At 37.4% G+C, this 22,387-nt stretch overlaps 1 protein-coding gene across 4 annotated transcripts in view; it reads right to left on the bottom strand.

Annotated features, from left to right (window-relative positions):
* Positions 1–22,387, bottom strand: part of GRAMD1C (GRAM domain containing 1C) — an 86,924-nt gene that overhangs the window by 36,881 nt on the left and 27,656 nt on the right. For 3 of the 4 annotated variants that reach the window (XM_046659073.1, XM_046659072.1, XM_046659076.1), the window contains 3 exons: positions 12,982–13,085; positions 12,301–12,396; positions 8,802–8,882 (listed from right to left, as the gene is read on the bottom strand). In XM_046659073.1, the coding sequence (XP_046515029.1) occupies positions 8,802–8,882; positions 12,301–12,396; positions 12,982–13,085 (281 nt within the window). Of the gene's footprint in view, positions 1–8,801; positions 8,883–12,300; positions 12,397–12,981; positions 13,086–17,227; positions 17,355–22,387 lie in introns of all 4 variants that reach the window. The other variant, XM_046659075.1, reaches the window with a different exon arrangement.

Raw genomic sequence — 22,387 nt, 5'->3', positions numbered from 1 at the left:
GGTCTGATAAGGCTGAGGACTCTGTAGCAGAAGGCTGGATGACACTCTTCAAAAAGGTCTCAGAAGGTGACATGAACTTCAGAGACTGACCACTATTTGGAGAAGGGCCTCAGCACTGCCAGCGTCCTAGAGTTGCACTCAGAGTGGCTGATTTAAACAAGCCACGCTCAAAAACGGCATACACTCGCTCAGTGGTCAGTACACTAATACACAGTAGGGGAACAGCCCTTTCTGGTTTTCAGAAGTTTCTCATTCTACCATCTGCAATACCTGAATACCTTGGAAGTCACGTACTAGTAATCAGAAATTTTCATGATAAGCACAGAATCAGAGCAAGGGTAGGCAGTTTTAAGGGACAATTTACTGTGACGTTGGTGGGGCCTGATGACTCATCTCTGTACATTTCTCTAGTAATCAAAATCTGCCTCTGTGACTCTACTTTTCAGTCTTAAGTCCTAAATTCTTGGCCTAAGTCTGGCAAAGCCACCTTCAGACTGACATATTCTTTCTTTATAGACACTAATACAATCAACTGACTGTTTTTTGGTTTGTTTTTGTGTTTTGGGGTGAGGAAGATCATCCCTGAGCTAACACCTGTGCCAATCTTCCTCTATTTTGTATGTGGGATGCCGCCATAGCATGGCTTGGTGAGCGGTGTGTAAGTCTGCCCCCGGGATCCGAACCTGTGAAACCAGGGCCACTGAAGCAGAGCACGCGAACTAAAGCACTACACCACTGGGCCAGCCCCACAACCCACTGTCTTAAACCCTTTTTTTCACCAACACAACTGAGGCATAGGACATCCTCTGTCATCCTTCCATTAGCAGTTCCCAAAATAGAAACTGGAGTGACTTGTACCAGAATTTGAAGAAGGTGGGTCCGTATACACTGAAAAAGCTCCCCTTATCAACTCACCCCTAACTGTGACACACGCCTTTTCTTCCGCCCTGAGTGAATAAGTCTGAAGGCCATTTTGTCTCTTCAAGCCTTAGAATTTAAAATAAGTGCAGATTTCTGTTCTATTAGGCCCCAGATTTAAGTATTCACTCTCAAAATGTACTCTCAAATTTCCCCAGAGAGCTAGCTTCCCAGTAGCCCCCGTGTGCTGGCAAGAGAGACCACTACTATCTCTCTGAGAGAAAAATAGTGGGAAAAGAACATTTTGATTCTATATGCATCCTGCTACATTATTAGCATCTTTGGCAACTGAGGATACTTGAGTGTTTCAAGGTAATCATTTGTTCTCACAGCACATACACGTTTAAGAAATTGAGTTAAATGAACACCGAACAGAAGCATATCCTGAAAGTTGTTTCTGCAACGAAATCTCTGCCTATGTTTTCTCCCTAGTGTTTGCCTTTTCCTTGAGCAAGGAAGTGAAAATATCTCATTAATTAATTGTAATGATTAGGTGATGTCTAAATCATTGAGATTCTACTAAAGCGAGTCACTCAAAGTATTTATAGAGCATTGGCTATGTGTAACATAACCCTATAACTTATCATCCAAACTGGCAAACTTTTGAGAGTAAAGGGGACACTATTAATATTTACATTGACAGAGGCTTAAACCCAGACAGTCCCAGAGTGCACTGGGTAAACCAAGGTATATGCCGAACGAGACACACGGCTGGTTACGGGACATAAACCAATGAGTAAGACAGACAGGGTCTTCGGCCTAAGGGTGTTTACAGTCAAACAAGGAGAATAAGCATAGAACAAAATTATAACTGTAAGGAATGCTATAAAAGAGAAATGCAAGATGTTACAAGAAGGTGAAAGAATGGACCTGACTTCAGTTTTATTAATAAGTTGCAGTTAGAATTAGGAGTGGAAAAGAACCAGGCAGAAAGATGCTGTTTGAAGACCTAGTGCAGAAAAAGAAAATGCAGAACATTTAAGAAGATAAGAACAGGGAGGGTGTGTTGAGATGGGGCTGGAGTGGTGGCCTGGGACCAGATCATGCAGTCCCTACATAAAATTTTAGATTTTCATTCCAAAGGAAATGCGTATTAGCAAGAAGTTAATATTAGCAGGTATACATTGAAAAATAAATAAATAAATAAATTTGGCTGTAGTATTGTTCAGAGGCGAAAAACTGTTTCTGCAAAAGGCCACATAGTAAATATTTTAGGCTTTGTGGCCATTCGATCTCTGTTGCAGCTGCTAAGCTCTGCCGTAGTGTGAAATCAGCCCCAGACAACGCAGAACAGACACACGCGGCTGTGTTTCCATAAAACTTCATCAACGGACACTGAAATCTGAATTTCATGCCACTATGTCATAAAATATTATTCTTCTTTTGATTTTTTAAAAACCATTTAAAAATGTAAAACCATTCCCACTTTGCAGACCATATAAAAACAGGTGACAAGACTGTCTGTCTGGCTCTTCCATAGAACGTGGAAGGGAGGAGGGGCCTAAACTAAACCAAGGAGCAGAGGGGCGGGGTGGGGAAGCGCCTGGGGATTTATCTTAAACCATGAATTTATTTTGTTGGAGAAATGAACAAAAATACACACATGACTTTAAAATCACTTTGTTGTATTTACCTTAATTGAATAATACTTTCTCAATTAATTTGTTTTTAAGACCTCTTCATGCAAGAAATAAGCAAAGTAAGACATATTTACTTTTTACTGTCACATTCCCTAATGACAAGTAAACATAATATTCTGAACTTAAATTCTCTAAAAGTATTTTGCATATATATAAAATGTATTATTCAAATTACTCATGTTGTTTTATAGAATTTTGTAGTTATGTTGTATATTTTAGGATTTTGTTTTTTCCTCTTCTTTTTTAAACAGTGTTACAAAAGATCAAGAAATCTAACCAATGTAGCTTTATCACTTTAAAAAACTGGAGGGCAACTGAGGCGTTAAAGTCACAGCCAACAGTGAAACTGCACCAAGTACTGAGCACTGCGCCGCCGGCACCTCCCACCTCCTCAGGCACCTCCCACCTCCTCAGCGGGAGTTGCTATTATTGTAACAGACATTAGTACGTTAAAAAAAACTGTTCTTCAAAGATCACTAGGAGATTACAGGAAGTGCAGTTTTGTTTTTGTTTCTGTTTTCTAGTTCTTTCTCTGCGTCAATTCTACAATGTTTAAAATTCCAGTTAGGATAGTTTTAAAACAGATTTCAACTTTCATTAAGTTCTGTACAGCACCTTATACATAATTTACACTTAAAGAGTGATTTTTGTTTTAGTAGACAGCAGAAATGGTCACCGTTCTGTTTATTAAAATGAGAATCTAGTGTCCACTTGAAATAAAGAGGTGCATGTTCAGCGTTAAAGATACCAATTCAGCAGCCAAAGAGCTGCAAGGTGTAAGCACGGTACAGATGGTGACACTCCTGGTGTACACATCAAGAACCCAGGTGACATCAGGATCTTTTCCAAGAGGGTTAGATTCATTCCCGGTCGGCAGATGCAGCATTTCTCGGCTTTGGTGCCCTCAGAAGTATCATCGAATTCCCTTTCTTCCACCCACTTCAAAGAGCTTTTCTCTCTTTTCATTAAAGTTCAGATCTCAGTTTCCCCCTTGGCTCATCTGTAAACCTGAACTTTATCACTTCCCTGCAGGTATTTGTTTTCATAAGGATGTAGCACCAATCCAATTTTGGGAGGACACTCAGATCCAGTGTATAACCAAATGTGGGCGGGAGTAGCAGTCTAGCTCCCTGTTAGAACGAGGGAATGCACCTCGGGGAGTCCCAGAGCACTCGAAAGACTCGGCATTTGGGGGTGCGGTTAGCCAGGTCCCTAGGGGAACCCTGGAGTTTTCAGGCCGTGCCAGTAAGAGCAGCCCACTGTAATTATGACAGTGCATCTGAAGGTAGCAGGAAAGGAAGGAGGCCTCCCGCAGCACGACCCAGAAGGGCGGCGTGGAGCTGTGGAGCTGCGGGGCTGCAGGCTTTTGCGCAGCCCCTCCATACTCTCGCAGGAGGCTTCCGCGCGCCGCTGGACCCGGCACCCGCGGGCCCGCCGCCTGAGCATCGCCCAGGACAGGAGCACCTGCATCGGGCTCTGGGGAGGCAGGGCGCCGAAACGCCAAGAAAGACTCATGGGGGCAGGTGGAGCTTGGACTTGGCTTCCCCCAAAGTCTTGTCTATTCCCTTAGGGAGGGAGGAGGGGCTGGGCTTGGCAAGCTTCTCCACGCCCACCCGCTTCTCCTCTCTCCCCTCCATCTCGGGACTTCCAGGCCACTTCTTTACGTCCCTCCTACTCCAGGAAAGTGACGGTATCCGAGTAGGGAACTGTTTGGAAGACCCTGTCCTCAGCAGCGTTCAACCCTAAGAGCCCCGAAGGCCAAAATGTGTGCCCTCCAGAGGTGAAGTTCCATCCTTCAAGCTTTCTTATCAGCTGGAAATCTCTACTCTTCCCCCCAAGCCACTTTTTTAAATCACAGCTTTATTGAGTTATAATTCACCTACCACAAAATTCACTTTTTTAAAGTGTACGATTTGGAAGCTTTTAGCAAATCCGGAGTTGTACAACTATCACCACTAATTTTAGAACATTTTCATCAATCCAAGAGATACCCAAATCCATTAGCAGTCATTCGGCATTCCTCCCTCCCCCTGGCAACAAATTTATTTCTATTTCTAAGATTCTTCCTATTCTGGACATTTCATAAAAATAGAATCATACTATATGTGCTCTTTTGGGACTGGCTTTTTTTCCCATAGCATCATGTTGCCAGCTCACCTATGTTGTAACATGTATCAGCACTTCAGTCCTTTTGATTGCTAATACTCCATTGTATGAATATACATTCTGTGTATCCATTCGTTAGTTGATGGACACTTAGGATGTCGCCACTCTTCAGCTATTATGAATAATGCTATGAACATTCAAGTGCAAGTTTCCGTGTGAACATATGCTTTCAATCCTCTTGCCTATAAACCTAGGAGTGGAATTGCTGGGTCATATGGTGACTCTATGTTTGACATTTTGAGAAACTGTCAAACTATTTTTCAAAGTTTTACAGTCCTATCAGCAATGTATGAGGGTTTCAGTTGCTCTACATCCTCAACAATATTCGTTAATGTCTGCTTTTTATTTTAGCCATCCCAGTGGGTGTCAAGTGGCATCTCACTGTGGTTGATTTATATTTCCCTAATTGCTAATGATGTAAACATCTCTGCATGCACATATTGGCCATTTGTATATCTTCTTTGGAGAAATGACTATTCAAACCCTTTGCCCATTTTTTAACGGGCTATCTTTTTCTTGTTGAGTTGTAAGAATTCTTTACATATTCTGGATAAAAATACCTTATCAGATATTAACTTGCAAATATTTTCTCCTAATCCGTGAGCTGTCTTTTCACTTTCTTGATTGGACTCCTTCAAGCACAAAAGTTTTTAATTTTGATGATGTCAAACTTATCTATTTTTTTCTTTTGTCTCTTCAGCTTTTGGTGTCATATCCAAGAAACCATTGTCTAATCCAAAGATCATCAGGATTTACACCTACAATTTCCTGAGAGTTTTATACTTTCAGATCTTACATTTAGGTCTATGATCCATTTGAGTTAATTTTTGTATATGGTATGAAGTAAGGGCAAAATTCATTCTTTTGCACGTGGATATCTAGTTGTTCCAGCACCATCTGATGAAAAGACTATTCTTTCCCCATCAAATGTTTTGGCACCCTTATCAAAAATCAATTTACGGTCAATAAGTGTAAGATTTTATTTCGGGACTCTTTTAATTCTATTCCATTAATCTATATGTCCAGACTTACGCCAGTAAGTCTACTGCCTTGATTACTGTAGCTTTGTAGTAAACACTCAAATCAGGAAGTACAAGTCCTCCAATGTTATGGACTGAACTGTATCCCCTCAAAATTCATATGTTGAAGCCCTAACTCCCAATGTGATGGTATCTGGAGATGGGGTCTTTGCGAGATAATTAGGTTTAGATGAGGTGATGAGGGTGGGGCCCTCATGATGAGAGTTTGCTCTCTTGCTCTCTACCACGTCAGGACACAGCAAGAAAGCAGCTATATGCAAGCTAGGAAGCGTTCTCAACAAAACCCAACCATGTTGGCTTCTGATCTGAGACTGCCAGCCTCCAGAGCTATGAGAAAACAAACTTCTGTCGTTTAAGCCACCCACTCTATGGCATTTTGTTATGGCAGCCTGAGCTGACTAAGACAGAGGTCATAAGGGTGGGGCATTAATCCAGTAAGACTGGTGTTCATATAAGAAGATGAAGAGATACCAGGAGTGTGCACAAAGGAAAAGCCACGTGAGGACACAGAGAAGGCTGCAAGCCAACAAGAGGGGGGTCTCACCAGAAACTCACCCTGCCAGCATCATGATCTCAGACTTCAGCCTCCAGAACTGTGAGAAAATAAACTTCCGCTGTTTCAAGCCACCTAGTCTGTAGTACTTTGTTATGGCAGCCCTAACAGACTGATTCATCCAACTTTGTTCTTCTTTTTGAAGATTGTTTTGGCTATTCTGGGTACTTGGAATTTCCATATGAATTTTAGGATCTGCTTGTCAATTTCCAAAAAAAAAATGCCAGTTGGGATTCCGATAGGCATTGCATTAAATGTGCAGATCAATTTGGGGAGTACTGCCATCTTAATATTAAGTCTCCTGATCTGCGAGTATGAGATTCTTTTTATTTACTTAAGTCTTTAATTTCGTTCAACAATGTTTCGTAGCTTTCAGTGTGTCTTACAGTTTTTCTTGGTGTTTTTGTTTTTTTAAGATTTTGATTTTTCCTTCTTCTCCCCAAAGCCCCTCAGTACATAGTTGTATATATCTTCAGTTGGTCCTTCTAGCTGTGGCATGCAGGACGCCACCTCAGCATGGCCTGATAAGTGGTGCTAGGTCCGCACCCAGGATCCAAACCTGCAAAACCCTGGGCTGCCAAAGCAGAGTGTGAGAACTCAACCACTCCACCACAGGGCCAGCCCCATCTTACAGTTCCTTTGTTAAATTTATTCCCAAATATTTTACTCTTTTTGATGTTATTGTAAATAAACTTTTTTTTTAATTTTATTTTCAGATTGTTCATTGTAAGTGTATAGAAATATAACTGATTTCTGTATTTTAATTATGTATTCTGCAACCTTCCTGAACTTAGTTCTAATAGGTTTTTACTGGCTTCCTTAGGATTTTATATATACAAAAACATATCATCCACCAATGGAGATAGTTTGATGTCTTCATTTTTTTTTTTTTAAGATTGGCACCTGAGCTAACAACTGTCGCCCAGGATCCGAACCGACAACACCCTGGGCCGCTGAAACGGAGCACGCAAACTTAACCACTCGGGCATGCGGCCAGCCCCATCTTATCCCTTTTTATCTTGGTCAATATAGATAAAGGTTTGGCAATTTTGTTGAGCTTTTCCCAAAGAAAGAACTTGATTCATTTGATTGTTTCTATTTTTCTATTCTCTATTTCATTCATTTCTGTTCTAATCTTTATGATTTCCTTGCTTCTCTTTGCTTTGAGTTCAGTTCACTCTCCTTTTTCTAATTTCTTAAAGTAGAAAGTGAGGGTATTGGTTTGAGATCCTTCTTCCTTTTTAAAATAGGTATTTATAGTTATAGATTCCCTTCTAAGCGCTGCTTTAGCTGTATCTCATAAGCTTTGCTATGTTGTGGTTTTGTTTTCATTTAACTCAAACTATTTTCTAATTTCCCTTGAAAGATTTCTTCTTTCACTCGTTAGTTAATTAGGAGAATTCTGTTAATATCCACTTTTTGTGAATTTCCCAAATTTCCTTCTGTTATTTATTTCTAATTTCATTCCACTGTGGTCAGAGAACATGTTTCATATTATTTCAATCCTTTTGAATTTATTAAGGCTTGTGTTATGACCTAGCATGTGATCTGTGCTGGAGAATGTTCCATGTGTACTTGAGGAGACGTGTATTCTGTTTTGAGTAGAGTGTCCCATAGATGTCTTCTACTTCTAGTTAGTTTATAGTTTTGTTCAAGTCTTCTGTTTCCTTGTTTATCTTCTGTCTGGTTGTTCTATCCATCATTGAAAGTGGGGTATTGAAATCTCAAACTATTATTGTCGAATTGTCTATTTCTCCCTACAATTCTACCAGTTTTTGTGTCATGTATTTTAGGGCTCTGTTATTAGGTGCATGTAAGTTTATAATTGTTATGAATTCCAGAAAGATTACCCTTTTATTATAAAATATTCCTCCTTATCTCTATTAATTTTTGTCTAAAGTTTATTTTGTCTGATGTTACTATGGTCCCTTCAGTTCCCTTTGGTTATGGTTTGCATGGTATATCTTTTTCCATCCTTTTACTTTCCATCTTTTTGTGTCTTTAAATCTAATGTGTCTCTTACAGACAGCATGTAGTTGGATCATGTTTTTTTCATTCATTTCTGTCTACCTCTGCCTTCTGATTAAAGTGTTTAATCCATTTATGCTTAATGATTTAACGTAATGTCTGTCATTTTACCATTTGTTTTTTATGTGTCTTATGTCTTTTCTCTCCCTCTTTTCTTCCGTTATTGCCTTCTTATGTGTTAAACAGATAGTTCTGGTGTACCATTTTAATTCCCCTGATGTTTCTCTTAGTATATTTTTTAAGTTATTTTCTTGGTGGTTAACCCAGGAATTATAATTAACATCTTAACTTGTAACTGAGGATTTTGTTTTGCTTCAAGTTTCTTCTTGGAATGTGAATAGTCTAATCAAAATTAACTCCAGAAAAATAAAAAGCTTTTAAACTCACAAAACTGTTCAGGTACAAACTAGGAGGATGCTATTATAACAAACACCTGCCCCCAGTATGAGCACTTACCTTGTCTAATAGTACATTCTGCCACAACCTAAAGATACTGAGGTAACTTCTATCCCTGGCACCAAAAGATGTAAAGAAAAACTGCAAAGAAAGATAATAGGACAATTTTAGTGTCATGGAAAAAAAGGGGAAAGAATCTATCACAAAGGTCTGCTGGAACTTGCTATGGTCAAAGCAAACTAGTAGGTCACCACTGCCTACTTTATAAACTATTTTTGTTTAACAATAGAAAAAAAACAGGTAACAAGCGCATGAACAAGATGTCTTTAAAAATCATATCTTACAGCAAATATAATTTTATCAGTATTTACCAGGGAAAGGAGCTTGAAATAGGTGGCTATTCATCTTCACTGTAGTTTAACTATTAAAATCAATTTAAATAAGCTTACTATAAAATTTTATTTATTCTGCACTTTACAAAGAGATGATCTGGTGGCCATTTGAGCCAAGTATACACAAAGAATAAGAAAAAAAATACAACTGGATTTCAAAGATAGATTTATTTTAAGGATCTTAGTTTAAAATTACATCATCTTTCATAGTCTTCTAAAAAACCCAGAAATACCTATTCTCTACTAATTATAGATATAAAACACCCATGTTAATATGAAACTTTGCTTTGAATGTTGTAGAAGAAAAATAGCATGTTTCAATCTATAATTCTATGTTTGCCTTTAGTTCTCTCTTCCTCTGCATTTAACTAATTTTTGCAAAGTCATATTTTAAAACAGGCTTTTATGAGAAAATCTGATGAGTGGCAGCACTAAAAACATTTTCTCAGAGTATCATCTCTTCTGATCCCCTAGGTAGTGAATTTTCATGATTGAGTGGTTATTTTTAGGAATGAGAAAGCTCGGATCTATGTTTGATTTATTAAATAAAATGCCAAAAAATAATATCTTGGGTGTTTACACTTTTCATAGAAAGATTTTTAAAGTGCTACTTTCCAATTAATAAATTGAAACCTTGCTATATAATAGTCGTCATAAAGCCAAACTTCCATGACAACGGTATATCTAGGAGCTCTTCCAAATAGAATCATATACATAATATGTGACCTAATAATCACTACTTACTACCCCATTTCCTTTTCTTAGACCAAATTCTTCTGTTTTTTTATATAGCAATCATCTTACAACCCTGTGTTCAGATTATAGTAAGAAAAATCCCCTAGTCCATCTCTTTTTCACCACTGTATTATGCTTACTAATTACCTCTTCTTTTTTTAAAAAAAAAAATTTTATTTTTCCTTTTTCTCCCAAAGCCCCCCAGTACATAGTTGTGTATTTTTAGTTGTGGGTCCTTCTAGTTGTGGCATATGGGACACCGCCTCAGCATGGCTTGATGAGCAGTGCCATGTCTGTGCCCAGGATTCGAACCAGCAAAAGCCTAGGCCACCAAAGTGGAGCGCGTGAACCCAACCCCTCAGCCACAGGGCCGGCCCCTAATTCCCACTTCTTAAACTAACACTCTGCTATCAGCTTTATCCACTCTTGTATACAACCACCACATTCTCCATTCTCAACCCCTTAACACTCCCATCTTTCTGGATAATCTAGGTAAATTACCATCTTATTTTATTCCTTGCTCAATATCCAACTTCAAAAATTTAATAATAAATCTTGATTCATTAATAACCTTAATTTGGGAGATGTTCTGGATAATGATATCTCTAAGCTGCTGGGGCACAGAACACATGCTAGAACATAACACAACTAAAAGTACCATGATTAACCTTCCTTTAGTCATGGATCACACGGGAGGGGTGGACATTTAGTAGTGTAGATTCCTTCCCCAGGACGATGGAAAAAGAGATCATTCAGTCAATGTGGTCAGGCTAGGACCAGGGCTTCTGCAGTTAACCTGCCTGCGTTCACGTCCCGGCTCTACCACTTGTTCTAGGACTTTGGGTCACTTTTCTTTAGTTTCCTTATCTGCAAGATGAGAATAATTATAGGAGCAAATTTTTGTGAGAATTATATGAGAAAATATATGTAAAGAACTTAAAACAGCGTCTGAACAAATATGTCTGGCAAATGCTAGTTGTTGTTATCATTATTAAAATTAAAATGCTTGACCCTGAAATTCCATTGCATCTGTGAGAAACAGCCACATGTGAGCTTCAGAAGGCATGGGCAGGCTGCTCACCGCAGGAGTGTCTGCAACAGCGAAACACTGGAAACGAACTAACGCTCAAGGAAACCATGGGAAATCCATTCTATGAAACACTATCCAGCACTTCAATAAACAGAGATAGGTCTACTACATGTGCTAGCCTGTGACTCCAGGGGATAATGTTCCTTTTTAAGAAAGGAAGACTGTAATCTTTAAAAGTGTCAAGGGCACAAAATTCAAGGAAAGACTAAGGCACTATTCCTGAACAAGGAAATTACAGCATGACAACTAAAGGTAATATGTATTTCTGAACTGGGTCTATTTGCTATAAAGGGTATTATGGGGATAATTGGGGAAGCTGATGAGGATATGAGGATTGAACAGTGGTAATGATCAATGTTAATTTCTTGATTTTGATGGTAATGTGGTTACGCAGGAGAATGTCTTTGTTGGAAATACACACTAGAATATGTGGGGTGATATCTGGGGTGATGAGGCTTCAGTGACAACTTACTCTTGGATAGTTCAGAGGGGAAAAGTTCTTTGTATTATACTTGGAAATGTTCTGTAAGGATGAGACTATTTAAAAATAAAAATAAAACTTAAGGTGCATTTGAAAGGAACTACAAGATTAAAAGGTATTAAAAGGTACAATAATTCAATGTCATGATAGTGTTTCTTTCCTCCCTTCTCTCTCTTTCCTCTTTTTTCCTTTTTTCTTTCATTTATTTCCTTCCTTCCTTCCTCCTTCTCCTTCATTCCCTCCCATACTTTCCTTCTTTTCCTTCCTTATTTCTTTTTCTTTCTCAGAATTATGCTTCTAGTATCACACACAGAGCCGTAATCAATTTTCCAGGTGGGTATAGAAAGGTTCTTGACATATCCCTGTTAAGAAATGGCAGGTATTATAGGTAGATAATAAAAATGATGACAGTTAAAGATAACTGCTATCCTAAAAAAATATCATACTGATTATGTGTTTATTCATATACTACCCAAATCTCTGCTCTCCAGAACCCTTTTTTTTATTAGTTGCTATTGTGCAGATATTACTGACTAAAGAACAATCATGGAATTATCAAGGTTTTTAGAAATAATAAGAATGTTTTGTTAATGCTACCCTACCTACCTCTTATAATGAAGAAAAGAAAAATATGGGAGAATGTTCTCTGTAAACTATAAAGTACAAAAAAATGTTAACAGTTATTGAAAGTTAATTATCAGTATTTAAGTACCGTACAGAAATCTAGTATTAAATATAACATGTCCCTATTAGATATTCTTAACTCCAAGAAGAACTGCCTGTATTCTCAACACTGATGACCAGTACACGGAAGATTTTCTCCACATTATGTAATAAAGCAAAGGTAAAAAAGTCTTTCACCTTTTCTCCCTCTGTAACGATCTGGATGGCATTGGGGATGAGTCGAGCAGTTTTCTCCTTGGTCATGAAGGTTATATTCTTTAAAGCAATAGAAATCTAAACACACAAAAGAAGGAAAAGTTGCAAAGTGGATTTTTCAGGAACACATATAATATAAAATAACAGGTATTACATTAATCTAATCCTGAATAATCAGTTGACAAACCTGAAACAGTTAATAGTAATAAGCACATGCTTGCATTCTCTAAGAAAAACATGATAAGTAGTCAGCCATTCTCCCCTTCAGCAACGTCCCCCATCAGCTTCCATCTCTAACATTAGGATACAGTGTGAAAAGACACGTGGGCGTTCATTTCCACATTAACACACACATACACAAACAACATGGAGACCGTCTGTCACAGAGGACATGATTTTGGCAGTCAAAATGAAGTATGTTCAAGCTTTTTTCAACCTGAAATCTTTCTCCAACTGTATTAAATACGTACCAATGGAGCTCAATGTATTAAGAAAAATATACACTTCTACAACGTATAAATAGATTTGCATGTATCCAAGTAAAGATATACAAATATATATAAATTCACTTCGGAATCTAAATACATTGTTTTTAGGAGGACTGTATACAGTTCTATCTATGCAATTATTTGTGTCAACAAATCAAATCAAAATAGGTCTTACTGTAGTCTCCCATCTGAAGATGTTGCTATAGAAACACAGCCAGTTTTCTGAAAGGTATAGTCGTCCCTGGAGCAAAATGTCCCTCTGAAGAGCACAGGCATAATCTACACACACAAAAATACAGAGCAGCTTGTTCACAAAAACCCAGCAAGTTAATAAATCTCATACTATTTTAACACATGGAAAGCCGTCACTCGATTCATTAGTTCATTCGTTCATTCATTCATTCATTCATTCACTCACATACTTTGGGCACCATATACCAGATATTTTGCTAGGCACTACAGTTATCAGAAATGGGCCTTGCCCTCATGGAAGACAGTCTAGAGGGGAAGGCATACAGTAAACAAACAAATAAAAAAGATGTATAATGACCAAAGTGTAGAGAAAGCTATGAGAAAATATGAAAAGGGATATAAAGGTATGGGGGAATGGGGCAAGGAGAGAATGTATCAGGAAAAGTTTCCCAGAAAAAGTGATCTTTAAACTGAGATCTAAACATCAATGAAGGGCCAGCTGGACCATGAGGGAACAGCATTTGCAAAGGCCCCATAACAGAAAGAAACATAGCACATTTGAGCAACTATACCAGCATAGATCTCTGTGTGAGAGAAGCTGGAGAAGTTACATCACATAAAGTCTCACAGCCCATGGTAGACTGTGGACTTTATGAGAAGCCGTTGGTGAGTTTTAAGTGGAAGGGATATAATCAGCTGTGTATTGTTAAAGACCACTTTATTCACACGAGACTGGATTCAGATAAATCGGTTGGAAGTCTAGGGGAAAAATGATGGTGACACAGACCAGGAGATGATAGAATTAAGAGAAAGAAGTAGTTAGATTCAGAGATATTGAAGAGGCAGTACTGATGGGGAATTGGGGATAATTAGATGCTGGACAAGGGTGACAGAGGAGACAAGGATGACTCCAAAAATTATATATATTTTTAGTTAGTTTCAAAGTTGATCCTCTCCACCTCAGCACTAAAATCCAGTAAAATCAAGAGTGTTCTGATAAATGCCACTGCCTACCTACAAGTTAACACCATGCCTCTAAGAATAAGACCTGGTTCTGGCTAATGTAAACTGTATGGCTTAATTATTGACAATACAAGAAATAAAGGGCTGCTCTGAGGAGATTCAGTTTGATAAATTCAAAAACTATAAAGTGATCAGCAATTTTAGGAAGAAGTTATTGAGTTTTTAAACCTCAAAATATTTAAATTCAGTCATGTGCAATTTCTAAGCAACTACTAAAAACTGAGCAAAGTAATTCAGTCTTTCGAAATGCTTCCTTCTGCACAACAAAACTGAGATGCCCCCAAATATAGTCTCCGAGTAAATAATTAAGCAGATTGAGTTACTCATTTACTAGTACGCATCTCTAAAACAGGGACGGGGCTAAAGATCACCTTGAGATGTCCTGAAATGTTTATCTAAACCACTTTATTAATTTAATGCTTCTCAAATTGCAGATCAGAAACACTTGGCAGACTTTTTAAACCACAGATTGCTAGGCCCCTCCCGGTGAGTTTCCGATTGAACATTTCTGGGGGTGGGAAGAGCGTTCACGCCTAACAAGCTCCCAGGTGATGCCAACTGTGAGAACCACTGCATTTTATGTTAACGACATTCAAAGCTGTAGCAACCAACTGGATTGTTTGAACTGAAGACCATTTGATACAGATTGACAGATTTTTTTCAGTGGTTTTAAAAAAAAATGGTTTTCCTAAAACAGGTATATTTTATTGTAATAAACTTACAACTCAATAAAATTTATTTTTTATAGAATGGCTTCCTAGCAATATGTCCTATGCAAGCAATGGAAAATTTTTTTTAAAAAGCAAAGAGATTTCACTTTTTTTTTTTTGGCTCCCAGTTTCCCTACTGATAAGCAAACACGTAATTATCAGCATTTCGGAAGGCAATATTCTCCCTGATGAGTCATATTAACAATCTAATTCATCTAGAATGAAATAAGAAAATAATGTTTATCAAAAATTGTTTTATGATTTTATAACTTTATAACTGGGTACTAGAAAGTCAGAATAACTAAGTAAATGAACCCAGCAACAGAGGTCACTGTGATGTGTGTCTTAACATCGACTTACTAGCTATTACATGATCAGTTTTGGCACAACTGAAGGCTCCACCTCTTTAAGCTTTATTTTAATAACTATAATATAACAAAGGATACAGGGGACACGTGTACAAAGTGTTATGAGAATAGAGATGGCATGAATCAGCACCATGGACTTCTGGAGTAAGCTTGCACAGTAAGTGGTATACACATATTTAAATAAACAAGATGTATTATTTAGCTTTACCGAAGAATTTAGGCATAGCTATCCAGAAGGGAAATGACAGTGAATTAAAAGAATGTGTTTTTAAACAATCGTGTCAGGAAGTACACATCCCAAAGCATTCTCTTCCAGCAGCAATCATCTTTGGGAGCCCAACAATGTTAACATTGCTTTAAGAAGATTCTTGGAACAACATTTTTAGGACTGCTTTCAGATTTAGTATTACAAAAGATAACCATTCTCATTTTTCACACTTTACATTCTTTGTGTGTTATTTTGTTTGCTTTTCACCTGAGACAACTGTAAGGGTAAATACAAACTGAAAAAGAAGAAAATTTTCCCTAGTGCAAAAAGGGAAAAAGACACCCCCACCCCCACCCCCCACCCCACCCCTGCCTTCCTTTAGGGAATTTTCTTTAGAAAACATAAATTCTTTCCCAGTCTCTTTGAGAGGTATGTGAATCTTTTAAAAAGCAAAATAAGGTTTTTGCCAGTTTTACAACCCAGGAATGTTTTCTCAAGGACCTGGGAGCTCTGAAATGTAAACATCAAGGGAGGTAACTCTCTTTCGGTGAGGGTGCAGGAGCCTCATTTTGGTGGTGTCTTACTCCAAGTTGCAAAACTAACTGCCGTCATAAAGAGGAGTTATTTTTTCTTTCCATAAAGCCAATTAGCCACCACAGATAGTCGCCCCAATGACAGATGAATTTAGGATGAACTATGTGTGACAAATGGTGCTGTTGAGTCCTCCTCCTTGAGGACTAGTTTTCCCTTATCTTTAGGACGTGCGTAAAGGGTGGTATCTGCCTGGCTACATGAAAGGGTGAGATTTCTTTCTGTCTTTACAATCTCTTCTACAGATTACCTGGGATGCACATCACATTCCAGTTTAATGCTTATTCAATAATAAAACTGTTTTCTTTCTCTTCTACTTTTGTGGAGACTTTTTTTCTGGGTTGGTAAGATATTTTGCTTTTAATTCTATTTCCCCAATGCAACATTTTCTTTGGCCAAGATTAAGCAAGCTAAAAGAGACGGCACAAATGAATATTAGGAGTAAAAAAGTGGGGATATATACGCCAGCTGAAGTAGATGTTTAGAAATATTGTAGGGATAGGTAGTTGCCCTACTCGGGGATTCACACTTGGGATGGGTCAGCTAACAATTTAATTAGGACTACATTTCATCAGGGGGTACTATAAGCCTTTCAGCTACCTATCGCTGTTCAACAATAAATGTTTGGCTAATTAGTATATATGTATTAGAAGTGGGTTTTCATTCATGAAATAGTGGCTTATCAGCATGTTGGATGCTAGACATGGGGTCACACTGGTGAAATCAGCTGTATCGATATACTTGGATTGGTTAAAATATTTTAGAGACCCTTCATCATTATATGCACAGAGTTAAGAACCAACTAAGGCTTCCAGCCGGAGGTATAGCACTTAAGTGTTATTTCCTAGATCAGAGCTTCTCAAACTTTAATGCGTATATAAATTACTGGGGATTCTATTGGAGGAAGATTTGTGTCTTCTTTCCCATTTATTTAATTATTCAAGCATTTTTATTTATATCAGTATGGACTCATGGATATTTATTTTATTCTTCAGGTTATAATCCAATATTATCATTATTTATTTCAGTGCTGAAATTATTCTATCTTTGACCTCTGGGAGTTCTTTCAAGTTAGCTCCTGTCTTTTTTTTTTTTTTTTTGTAGCACTTCCTTGCTTTTAAGCATTATAAGATACTCCAAAGTCACTCATCTTGTATTTTCACTGCTCCACCCCTAGAACGGAGCATTTCTTCAAGGAGTTCTCATTCCTTTCATTGGAGAACGGTACCTAGAGACCAAAATCTGGGTCATGGACATGCTCACTGCTACTGGAGCATCACTGTTTCTAGGCCCTCTCAGCAGACAGAGCTGGGAAATGGATGTACTAACCCATCCTTGAGCGCAGTTATGTCATTCATCTGTGATACAGTTCAGAGTCTTTTCTCAGTCAGCATTCCATCCTGGGATTTCCCAATATGCTGGTTGATTTTTCAATTTTTATCCAATCAAGTTCTCTCTATAAAGGTTTAACAAATGCACAGAGTTATGTAACTACCATTCCAGTAACATATAGAACCATTCCATCACCCTAAAAATTCCCTTATGAAGCCATTCTCCCCTCCTAGTGATCACAGATCTCTTTTCCATCCCTACATGTTTGCATTTTCTGAAATGTCACGTAAATGGAATCATAAAATATGTAGCCTTTTGAGTTTTGCTTTTTTCACTTAGAAAAACGCATTGAAGATTCATCCATGTTACTGTATCAATAGCTTGCTCCTTTTTATTGCTGAATAGTATTCCACTGTATAGATATAACACAGTTTAGTTGTTCATTCACCAGTTGAATGACATCTTGGTTATTTCCAATTGTTAATAAAGACTCCATAAACATTCATGTACAGGACTTTTATGAACATAAGTCTACAATTCACTTGGGTAAATAACTAGGATTCCTGGGTCATATGGTTAAGAGTATGTTTAACTTTATGAGAAACTGCCAACTTGTCATCCAAAGCAGCTGTACCATTTTGCATTCCCACCACTAATGGATGAGAGTTCCTTGTAGCTTTGTATTCTCATCATCATTTGGTGGTGTCAGTTGTTTTGTTGTTGTTTTTAATTTTAGCAACTGTCATAGGTATATAGTTTAATTGTGCTTTTAATTTGCATTTCCCTAAGACAACTGATGTTGAGCTTTTTTTCATATGCTTATTTGCCATCCATTTATCTCTTTGATAAATTGTCTATTTGCCCATTTTTTTAACTGGGTTGTTTGTGTTCTTATTGCTGACTTTTAAGAATAGTTTATTTTTATAGATATATATAAAAATATATTAAATAAAAATATATTAATCAGATATGTGATTATCAACTATTTTCTCCCAGTCTGTGGCTTGTATTTTCACACTCTAAACAGTATCTTTGCATAGCAAAGATTTTAATTTTGATAAAGTCCACTTAATCAGTTTTTTCTTGTATGAATCAGGCTTTTGGTGTTGCATCTAAAAATTCATCATCAAATCTAAGGTCACATAGATTTTCCCTAGAAAAACACACGTTTTCTTCTAGAAGTTTTACAGTTTTACAGTTAGGCTTACAATCCATTTTGAGCTAATTCCAGTATAAAGTGTGTGATATGCATCAAGATTCACGTTTTTGTATATGGACATCTAATTGTTCCAGCCCCATTTGTTGAAAAAACTAACTTTTCTCCATTGAATTTGCACCTTTGTCAAAAATCAGTTCACAATATTTGTGTGAATTTATACACAGGCTTTTTTTTCTGTTCCACCAACATAACTGTCTGTCCTTTGGCAAGTCTCATACTGTCTTGAGTACTCGAGCTTCAGAAGTCTTGTCGAGTAGTATGTGTCCTCCAGCTTTGCTCTTTTTCAGAATTGTTTTGGATATTCTAATGCCTTTGCTGCTCCATATAAATTTTAGAATCAGCTTGTTAATATCTATGAAAAAGCTTGCTGGGATTTTCATTTGAGGGAATTGAGATCTTAACAATATTGAGTTTTCTGATCCATAAACACTTATTTAGATCTTCTTTTATCAATGCTTGGCAGTTGTCAGCATATAGAACCTGCCTATTTGTTACGATTTATACCTAAGTACTTCATTATTGGGAGGTTCTGATACAAATGGTATTTTTAGAAGTCAAATTTTAGTTGTTCATTGATAGTATACAGGAATATGATTCTTTCTTTTACCTTCAATAAACTTGCATTCCTGTGACCTTACTAAACTCACTCATTAAATCTAGGAGCTTTCTTGTCTATTATCTGAGATTTTCTATGTGAATAATGTTTTCTGCCAATAAATTAAGGTTTTTTTTTTTCCTAACCTGGATGCCTTTTATTTCCTTTTCAAGTATATCACATTCACAACTTCAAGCACAATGCTGAGTAGGAGTGATTAGAGAGGACATATTTACCTTGTTCCTAATTCTAGGTGGAATGTGATTTCTCATCATTAAGCATGATGCTAGCTATAGGTTTTCCTGGTTGCTTCTACGGAGGTTGAAGAAGTTCCCTTCTATCCCAAGCTTGCTGAGAGTTTTTTTTTTTTTTTATTAATGTTATGATAGATTACAACCTTGTGAGATTTCAGTTGTACATTTTTGTTAGTCATGTTGTGGGTACACCACTTCCCCCTCCGTACCCTCCCCCCACCCCCCCTTTTCCCTGGTAACCACCGATCAGATCTCCTTCTCAATATACTAATTTCCACCTATGAGTGGAGTCATATAGAGTTCGTCTTTCTCTGACTGACTTATTTCGCTTAACATAATGCCCTCGAGGTCCATCCACGTTGTTGTGAATGGGCCAATTTCGTCTTTTTTTATGGCTGAGTAGTATTCCATTGTGTATATATACCACATCGTCTTTATCCAATCATCAGTTTCTGGGCATGTAGGCTGGTTCCACGTCTTGGCTATTGTAAATAATGCTGCGATGAACATAGTGGTGCAACGGACTCTTGAGATATCTGATATCAGGTTCTTAGGATAGATACCCAGTAATGGGATGGCTGGGTCATAGGGTATTTCTATTTTTAACTTTTTGAGAAACCTCCATACTGTTTTCCATAGTGGCTGTACCAGTTTGCATTCCCACCAACAGTGTATGAGGGTTCCTCTTTCTCCACAACCTCTCCAACATTTGTCGTTCTTGGTTTTGGATGTTTTTGCCAATCTAACGGGGGTAAGGTGATATCTTAGTGTAGTTTTGATTTGCATTTCCCTGATGATTAGCGATGATGAACATCTTTTCATGTATCTATTGGCCATATTCATATCTTCTTTTGAGAAATGTCTGTTCATGTCCTCTGCCCATTTTTTGATCGGGTTGTTTGTTTTTTTGTTGTTAAGCAGTGTGAATTCTTTGTATATTATGGAGATTAACCCTTTGCCGAGAGTTTTTATTACGAATGAATGTCAAATTTTGTCAAATGTTTTTTCTGCATCTATTGAGACGACTACATGGTTTTTCACATTTAGTCTGCTCATATGGTGAATTACATTGACTGCTTCTGAGTGTTGAACTAGCCTTGCATTCCTGGAATGACCTTCACTTGGTTATGATCCATTATCCTTTTTATAAATTGCTCAATTTGATTTGCTAATATTTTGTTTCAGCTTTTTACATCTATGTTCATGAGAGATATTGGTCTTTAGTTTTATTTTCTTGCAATGTTTTTGTCTGGTTTTGGTATTTTGGTAATACTAGTCTCATAAAATGAGTTGAGAGGTGATCTTTCTTATCTTCCATAAGAGCTACTATTTCTTCCATAAAAGGTAATAAACTTCACCACTGAAATCATCTAGTTCCAGAGTTTTCTCTTTTTGGAAGGTTTTCAACCACAAATTCAATTTCTTTAATAGGTGTAAGGGCTATTCAGGCTATATGTTTCTTCTTGTGTGCGGTTTGGTAGTTTGTATCTTTCAAGGAATTAGTCCACTTTATCTGTTATTACATTTATGGGCATAGAGTCGTTCACAGTATTCCTTATTATCCTTTTAATATCCATGGGATCAGTGGTGATGGTCCCTCTTCCATTCCTCATACTGATAATTTGTGTCTTCTATGTTTTTTCTTGGTCAACCAGGCTCTTGGTTTATCAATTTTATTGATGTCTTCAAAGAACCAGCTTTGGTTTCATTGATTTTTCTCATTTTTTTCTCTATTTTCAATTTCATTGACTTATGCGCTAGTCTTTATCATTTCTTTCCATCTGATTGCTTTAGGTTTAATTTCCTCTTTTTTATACTTCTATGAGGTATAAACTTAGGTTACTGATTTTACTTCCTTTTTGTTTCCTAACAAATGCATTTAACGCTATAAACCTTCCTCTATGTACGTACTTTAGCTGCATCTCACGAATTATTTTCATTTAGTTCAACTGTATTTCACACTGTTGACCTATCCTGACTCTTACAACTCTTTGCACCCTGGAATACTGTGATACTCCTTTCTTCCGGATCTTCACACACTCTGTGACCTTTCCTTCTGAATCTTTTACTGGATTCTCCTCTTCTATTGATGCCATAATTCTTTTTTTAGTGTTCTTTTAACTCTACATGTTATCCACAGTTGAGCTCATCTATTCTTCTGATTTTAAATGACATCGATAGTCATTTGCTTATTCATTCATTATCCATCAACCATCCATTCAATCAGTGAGTACCCATTATTATAAGTCCAATACTGGCCTAGGTGTCAGTGTTACAATAGCAAATAATATAGATAATGGTCCTGTAAATATATGATAGAGGAAAGTGCAAGGAACTTATGGGAGCACATAGCAGGGACATCTATCCAGAGATGATATTTAAAATAACAAAATTAGTCACCCATCATAGTGCTGGATCAGAGTTCTACAGGGACCTGTGTCAGACACAAGCCATTTAGCTGCTGGATCATGAAAACATCCTAAGAATCCTAGAAGAGAGGCCAGGAAAGCCAAGGTATGAGGAGTCACTTGTGGGACTCAAGGCAGTAGCTATTTATCAGCCACTGTTTCAGTATTTTAATTACTACTACTGCTGCTCTGGTGAGCAGTAGCTGAATATCACACCTGCACCCAACCTAGTCAAATAGACAGCAAAGGCATCCCTAAATGAGTAATATGTAAGTAAGTCTAAAATATAAATAAAAGATAGCCAGGTACAGAGGAGGGAAAACAGTTCTAGACAAAATGAAATAAAAAGGTTTGGAAGTAAAAGGAAATGCCATATATAAAGAAGTTTGACTTCAGAAAGGGTAGAGATTGAAGGGAACTAGATGAAAGATGAAGGGTAGAGGATATTTAACATACAGCTAAGGCCATTTAAGTCAGGAAGTCAAACTTTATTCTAAGGTCACTGGAATGCCATCCATGAAGGGTTTTAATCTGATCAGATCCACATTTTAGAAAAGCCATTATAGCTACATTACTGAACAGATTGAAGGCATGCAAGATGGGAGAAGAGGTCAGCTAGAAGACTTCTGTGATATACACTAAATCTTTATTTCCAGATAATATATCTACATAGTGGATATC

Source organism: Equus quagga, chromosome 4 (assembly GCF_021613505.1).
Source record: "Equus quagga isolate Etosha38 chromosome 4, UCLA_HA_Equagga_1.0, whole genome shotgun sequence".
NCBI classification, from domain to species: Eukaryota; Metazoa; Chordata; class Mammalia; order Perissodactyla; family Equidae; genus Equus; species Equus quagga.
The sequence above is the reverse complement of the archived record's forward strand: the minus strand, read 5'-3'. Positions and strand labels throughout refer to the sequence as shown.